General features: G+C 45.7%; 1 protein-coding gene across 2 annotated transcripts in view; it reads right to left on the bottom strand.

Annotated features, from left to right (window-relative positions):
• Nucleotides 1-2,220: 2,220 nt before the first annotated feature.
• LOC147106390 (nuclear transcription factor Y subunit beta-like) overlaps nt 2,221-7,786 on the bottom strand; it is a 36,391-nt gene continuing 30,825 nt past the window's right edge. For both annotated transcript variants that reach the window (XM_086009450.1, XM_086009451.1), the window contains exons 6-7: nt 6,926-7,005; nt 2,221-2,768 (exon numbers count right to left, since the gene is read on the bottom strand). In XM_086009450.1, the coding sequence (XP_085865576.1) occupies nt 2,736-2,768; nt 6,926-7,005 (113 nt within the window). In that variant the 3' untranslated portion in view covers nt 2,221-2,735. The remainder of the gene's footprint in view (nt 2,769-6,925; nt 7,006-7,786) is intronic.

Genomic DNA, 7,786 nt, shown 5'->3' with positions numbered 1-7,786 from the left:
TACTCGCTGGAGTTTAGAAGAATGAGAGGGGATCTCAGTGAAACTTATAAAATTCTGTCAGGACTGGACAGACTAGATGCAGGAAGGATGTTGTCGATGGCCGGGGAGTCCAGAACCAGGGGTCATAGTCTAAGGATAAGGGGTAAGCCATTTAGGACAGAGATGAGGAGGACTTTCTTCACCCAGAGAGTGGTGAACCTGTGGAATTCTCTACCACAGAAGACAGTGGAGGCCAATTCATTAAATATATTCAAGAAGGAGTTGGATATATTTCTTAAGGCTAAAGGGATCAAGGGATATGGGGAGAAGGCAGGGACAGGGTACTGAATTTGGATGATCAGCCATGATCTCATTGAATGGCGGAGCAGGCTCGAGGGGCCGAATGGCCTACTCCTGCTCCTATCTTCTATGAAATTAGTTTTTAAATATAGAATCGATACATATAAAATGAAACTACGAGGTTTCGGCCTATGTTGCTACAAAGCTCTGGGTGCAGAATGACTTTACCCAGTTTTCTCCGAGATTCCTCCAGCTTCTGGATCTGGTTGTCCAGCCAAGAACAGCATCGCGATCACAAATGCCACAACCGCTAGAAGCTGCAATTTGGGCAGTGTGATCATTCGTGGAAGCCCCATGAAATTATCAAGACATAACGCAAGTGAAAAGTAATAAAGAAAATCGAAGAGCAGGGGTGGGGGGAGCGAAGTCACACGTACGGGGTGGAACTAAGGAGCAATCAGAAGTGCGAAGAAAACAAGGAGACACAGGAGAATTTTGCGAAGTGATTTGACGCACATAATTGTGTCACTGGGGAAACAAGCGATGAAGCTTTAAGTCACTCCGCCACCGATTCTCAGTGCTGTTGACCGGGCAAAGACTCAGCATCGGGTCTCCTTCCGCACACTGCACCCAAATACCAACCGCCAACGCTGCCTCACGCAGACTGGCTTTTTCTCTCTTCCCCGCACTTTTACCAAAACCTGTGTGTTCACGGAGTCCACGGCTCTGATTGAATGACATCCCTTGATTGACGGGGCATCTCAGCCGCGCTTGTCCCGACTCTGACTCGGATTGGTCTACTATTACGTCAATTTTTTCCTACACATTTTGTTGGACCCTCCCTGAAACCTTCTTGCGGACCCTAGTTTGAGAACCACTTACCTAATAGAGGTCTTTACCTTATTTAAACCCCTTCATCATTTTAGACGTAGAGAAGCGGTTTCCACTTGTGGGGGAATCCTATTTATAAGATAGTCACTAATAAATCCAATAGGGAATTCAGGGGAAACTTCTTTACCCAAAGAGTGGTGAGAATGTGGAACTCGCTACCACAGGGAGAAATTGAGGTGAATAGTATAGATGCCTTCAAGGGGGAGCTAGATAAGGTTAAAAAAATAAGGAAGAATGTTAGGTTGCTTACCCTTTGGAGCAGTTGCATGATTGGCACCCCATCCACCACCTTAAACATTCACTCCCTCCACCACTAGCATACCGTGGCTGCAGTATGTACCATCTACAAGATGCACTGCAGCAACTCACCAAGGCTACTTTGGCAGCACCTCCCAAACCCACGACCTCCACCACCTAAGAAAGACAAGGGCAGCAGGCGCATGGGAACACCACCACCACCAAGTCACACACCATCCTGACTTGGAAGTATATCGGATGTTCCTTCATCATCGCCGAGTCAGAATCCTGGAACACTGTGGGAGCACCTTCACCACACGGACTGCAGCGGTTCAAGAAGCCAGCCCACCACCACCACCTCAAGGGCGACTACGGATGGGCAATAAATGCTGGCTTTGCCAGCGATGCCCACATTTCATGAATAAGTTTTAAAAACTCTCAGTAGACCACTGAAACCGCAATTTCAGATAATCACACTGTGAAATTGGAGGAGGAATGTTGGGGACCTCCCATATAAAAATACTTAACGAGTAATTTTAAGTTCAGTTTGTGTACTAGTTATTCACTCCAGTACAAATGGATATCGTTGGTGGTTTGATTCCTGAATAAACCAGCAATGGAGAAATGCAATCACTTCAAAATCACCTTTTGATGTGCCACTTATTTTTGGGGTGTGAGGGGCAGGGGAGAAAAAGGGCCACGCCTTTACTCCAAAACTTCACTTTAACTTGCCCTATGAGCAAAGTAATTCCACAGAGTGTCTTCCAGCTTGTAAACTGTATTGAACGGTACAGATGGGACAGAAACTCGAGCTTTCGTACTCTCAAAAACAATTTATTATACACCTGTTTTATTAAAAGGGTACATCTAGTGAAATTACTTATTTGAATTACAAAAGGAGCAACATGATTCAATATGAAAATAAGATACTGCCCAGTAAGTTCTGACAGTAATAAATCAGACACACAGCGGCCAATGACATCAGCTTCCTGCATGTGTTCACACAAAACCCAACAACTCTTGTACAAAACAAAAGTACTTCGTAACTGTGATACATTATAAAGATTCAGTTTTTTTTAAAACTGGTAAATAAGAAATGATCCTTCAGGTGGGGTCAGAAACTGGATTTCTTGGTCACACCCCAGGAACCTGTCAAAGCATCTACAACTATTCAGAAGAATATAATACAAGAGCAGGTAAAGATCATCCTCTTCGGACCAGCTGACCATTCAACTGCTCTTATCCATGTCAATTCTTTCTTTCTTTCTTTCAGCCAGTCATCTTGTTATCGCGGGGCTTAATATGTTTCTAAGTCTTGAGTGGTTCCATCAGGAGAATTGTATGGGCTGTACACCCGAAATCTGCCAGGACCAAGGAGAAGATGCAGTTAGTTTCCGTTAAAGCACACACGCACAGATTTGAAGTGGTGGGTAATGTTCCCTTTAAGCTTCTGCCCAGCTGTCTGGACCTCCCGCGCAGCCGGCTCTTAAATAGAAAAGCCGGGCATGTGCGGAATTCTGAATGAGCCAAAACATTTTCTTTAAAGGAACATTGGCAGCCAGCCCATTTCTTTATCTTTTAAAAAAAAATAAAACTCACAAAGTCGATTCACCACAAAGTCCAATTTGTGGAGTAAATGAAAAGCAAAAACATTGCTGGAAATCAGAACAGAGATTGTGGAAATGCACAGCGTGTCAGTCGGCTCCCTTTAGGACCCTGGGGAAAACATTAACCCTTCTTTTCTCTTCACAGACGCTGATCGACCTTGCTGTGTATTTCCAGTTTTACTCTGTTACAAATTTCAGCGTCTCCTGCGCTACACATCATCAATCCATCGTGATTCACATCAACAGAGGAACCAAGTTTATATATATATATATATATATTCTAGATTTCTCTTAAGTAGTGATGAGGAACTATGGGAGAAATTTAGTTTTAGTCGGCAGTATTTTGAAAATCTTTTTGCTACAGATTCATTTTTCCCAATGATGCTAATCTTGGTGTATATAAAACGGAGAGTTTGCCAAGCACTAACTGCCTTGACAACCCAGCCACGCCGATCGGGAAATTGTGGGCTCGCTGGCCGTGATTTCCCCGATATGTGCAGCCAAGGGGTAAGGTTCCCCAGCAGCAGCGTGCACTCGGAAATATCAGGCCCAACGGAGCAGGTGACTTGAAGTATAACTTGGTAAGGGACTGCTCAGCAAAGTTTGGGTAAAAGTACCGACACGTGGCACTGCACTGCATTTAACTTCAAACTTGTCAAGCATTTTGACCCTTGCACTGAGTATTCTCTCGTTCCTATCCCTCACCCTCAACGTTTACATAGGAGGCCATTCAGCCCCTCGAGCCTGCTCCGCCACTCAATTAGATCGTGGCTCATCTGTACCTCAGCTCCATTTACCCACCTTGGTTTTATATCTTTTAATACCCTTACGTAACAAAAATCGAATTTGCAATTGCAATATCTTTTTTAGGGGGGGGAGGGGGGAAAGAGTTCCAAATTTCCACAACCCTTTATGTGAAGCAGTGCTTCCTGACACCACCCCTGAACGGCCTAGCTCTAATTTTAAGGTTATGCCTCCTTGTTCCAGACTCCCCTCACCAGAGGAAATAGTTTCTCTCTATCTACCCTCTCAAATCCCTTAATCATCATAAACACCTCAATTATATCACCCTTTAATCTTCCAAACTCGAGGGAATACAAGCCTCGCCTAAGCAACATGTTCTCATAATTTAACCCTTTTAGCCCCTGTCTCATTCTAGTGAATCTGTGCTGTATCCCCTCCAAGGCCAGGATATCCTTGCTGAGGTGCGGGGCCCAGCACTGTAAGATCCAGATGGGGTCTAATCAGAGCTTCATACAACCGTAGCAGAACTTCCTTCCCTTTGTATTCCAGCCCCCTTGAGATAGGGGCTTTTTAAAAAAAATTGTTTTTATGGGATGTGGGCGTCGCTGGCAAGGCCAGCATTTATTGCCCATCCCTAATTGCCATCAAGAAGGTGGTGATGAGCCGCCTTCTTGAACCGCTGCAGTCCGTGTGGTGAAGGTACTCCCACAGTGCTGTTAGGGAGGGAGTTCCAGGATTTTGACCCAGCGACGATGAAGGATCGGCGATATACTTCCAAGTCAGGATGGTGTGTGACTTGGAGGGGAACTTGGAGGTGGTGGTGTTCCCATGCGCCTGCTGCCCTTGTCCTTCTAGGCGGAAGAGGTCGCAGGTTTGGGAGGTGCTGTCGAAGAAGCCTTGGCGAGTTGCTGCAGTGCATCTTGTAGATGGTACACACTGCAGCCACGGTGCGCCGGTGGTGGAGGGAGTGAATGTTTAAGGTGGTGGATGGGGTGCCAATCAAGCAGGCTGCTTTGTCCTGGATGGTGTCGAGTTTCTTGAGTGTTGTTAGAGCTGCACTCATCCAGGCAAGTGGAGAGTATTCCATCACACTCCTGACTTGTGCCTTGTAGATGGTGGAAAGGCTTTGGGGAGTCAGGAGGTGAGACACTCGCCGCAGAATACCCAGCCTCTGACCTGCTCTTGTGGCCACAGTATTTATGTGGCTTACGTTCCATTAGCCTTTTTAATTATACTTTGTACCTGTCCACTAACTTTTAGTGACTTGGAGAGCCAGCCGTGGCTCAGTGGGTAGCACCCTCACCTCTGAGTCAGAAGGTTGCGGGTTCAAGTCCCACTTCAGAGACTTGAGCACAAAAATCTAGGCTGACACTCCCAGTGCAGTGCTGAGGGAGTGCCGCACTGTCGGAGGTGCTGTCCTTTGAATGAGATGTTAAACCGAGGCCCCGTCTGCTCTCTCAGGTGGATGTAAAAGATCCCGCGGCACTATTTCGAAGAAGAGCAGGGCAGTTCTCCTTGATGTCCTGGCCAATATTTATTCCTCAATCAATGTCACTAAAACAGGTGATCTGGTCATTATCACATTGCTGTTTGTGGGAGCTTGCTGTGCGCAAATTGGCTGCCGCGTTTCCTACATTACAACAGTGACTACACTTCAAAAAGTACTTCATTGGCTGTGAAGCGTTTTGGGACGTCTGGTGGTCGTGAAAGGCGCTATAGAAATGCAGATATTTTTTCTGTACGCGGACCCCTAAATCTCACTGCTCCTCCACAGTTCCTAACTTTTCACTAATGTTCACTCATTTTTTTTTGTGCATGGTGCCTTTAAATTTGCTGCGATGCTGCACATGCTCGGCATCTTCTCCAGCGGCAACAGCTAGCGAGTGGCCTGAGCTGGACCTCCCAGTCGATGCGCGGCCGCGCAGCTTAGGGGGAATGCTGCTCCTCACCATTTAGAAAATACTCATCTATCTTTCTTGGGTCCAAAGTGGACATAGCCCCAAAACGTAAAACACAGAGCATGAATCTCTTTCTCTCTTAATTCTTCCTCTCCTGAAAATGATGGCTCTTCAAGTGCTGGCATCCCCCTGGAATCTCACCCCAGCGGCCATTCTACACACGTGACCCTGGACACTGAACGCTCGCAGGCTATGAGTCACGTGCTCCTCTGCAGCCGAGATCAGAACCTTCCCCTTTTCCAATCAGGATGAGGAAATCCTGGTCATTTAAAAAAATACATAAAAACCCTGCCGTCCCCAGTTCAAGGATATTGAAACCAAACATATCAGAACCCAGGCTGCAATCAATCAGTGAATTCTGCACAGACTAGAGCCTGGACCTGTGACCTTCATGGTTTGCGTAGGTCAGTATGAAGCCAAAAGCTACATTTATCCCCGGAGTCAGCAGGAGGGTTTGTATAATCCATTTATAAATTATTGTATGTATTCTTTTTACTTGCAGCAACACTGACTTCTCTGCAGATTTCATTTAAACTCTAACCATATTTATATACTTAAAAGGAAAAAATGGTCAGCCGTGGCTCAGTGGGCAGCACTCTCACCTCGGAGTCAGAAGGTCGTGGGTTCAAGTCCCACTCCAGAGACTTGAGCACTAATATCTAGGCTGACACTCCCAGTGCAGTACTGAGGGAGTGCTGCACTGTCAGAAGTGCCGTCTTTAGGAGTTAAACTGAGGACATGGCGCTATTTCGAAGAGGAGCAGGGGGAGTTCTCCCTGGTGTCCTGGGCCAACATTTATCCCTCAACCAACTTCACTAAAACATTACCTGGTCATTATCACATTGCTGTTTGTGGGAGCTTGCTGTGCGCAAATTGGCTGCCATGTTTCCTACATTACAACAGTGTCTACACTTCAAAAAGTACTTCACTGACTAGAGCGCTTTGGACGTCCGGTGGTCGTGAAAGGCGCTATAGAAAGTCTTTCTTTCTATGGGGAAAGAGCAGGGGAGTGGGACTAACTGGTAACTCTTTCAGAGAGCCTGCACAGGGATGATGGGCCGAATGGCCTCCTTCTGTGCTGTAAGATTCTGTGATTTAACTAAACTAAATTCCACCGATACGAAAATATGAGAAACAATGTTGTAAATTTCAAAACCCTCTCGTGACTCTAGCATAAAAAAAGTTGAACTTTAAAAGGCGAGCACTCACCTGTTGATAAGATGTTGTATAAACCATGACGTTCTGTGGCTGCCCATCTGCAGTGATTAATCCTGTTGTCAACTGATTAGCTGTTGATGGTAATAAGCAAAGTATTAAGGCTTTGGACAGTGCAGGAATATTTTTGCAATAAATAAACAAACTGATATTGTGCATTAAACAGAGATTTACGAGGATGTTGCCAGGACTGGAGAATTTTAGCGATGAGGAAAGATTAGATAGGCTGGGGTTGTTTTCTTTGGATCAGAGGCAGCTGAGGGGAGACTTGATTGAGGTGTATAAAATGATGAGGGGCCTAGATAGAGTGAATAGGAAGGAACTATTTCCCTTAGCAGAGAGATTCATCAGCGGGGGGGGGCATAGATTTCAAGTAATTGGTAGAAGGATTAGAGGGGAGTTGAGGAGAACTTTCACCCAGAGGGTGGTGGGGGTCTGGAACTCACTGCCTGAAAGGGTGGTAGAGGCAGAAACCCTCACCGCATTTAAAAAATACTTGGATATGCAGTTGAGGTGCCGTAACCCACAGGGCTACGGACCAAGAACTGGGATTCGGTTGGATAGATCTTTTTCGACCGGCACAGACATGATGGGCCGAATGGCCTCCTTCTGTGCCGTAAATTTCTATGATTAAACCAAGATGTTCGCTGCATTTATGTACTCCTCTCACTGAACTTAATATTCAGCATCCAACATTCACAGAAAACCCTTTATCTGGATGCTATGCAATTAAAAGCAGGCAGCTGTTTTAGAAGATGTTGGACAGCACTGGGCGAAAACATGCTAAGAAACAAAGATTTTTAAGCCAGATTTTCTAAGAAATTATAACTGCACAAGACACCTGTGGGTGTTTTT

This window comes from Somniosus microcephalus, chromosome 16 (genome assembly GCF_052327205.1).
Source record: "Somniosus microcephalus isolate GS21.2 chromosome 16, FLI_Smic_1.0, whole genome shotgun sequence".
In the NCBI taxonomy this organism is placed as follows: domain Eukaryota; kingdom Metazoa; phylum Chordata; class Chondrichthyes; order Squaliformes; family Somniosidae; genus Somniosus; species Somniosus microcephalus.
The sequence above is the reverse complement of the archived record's forward strand: the minus strand, read 5'-3'. Positions and strand labels throughout refer to the sequence as shown.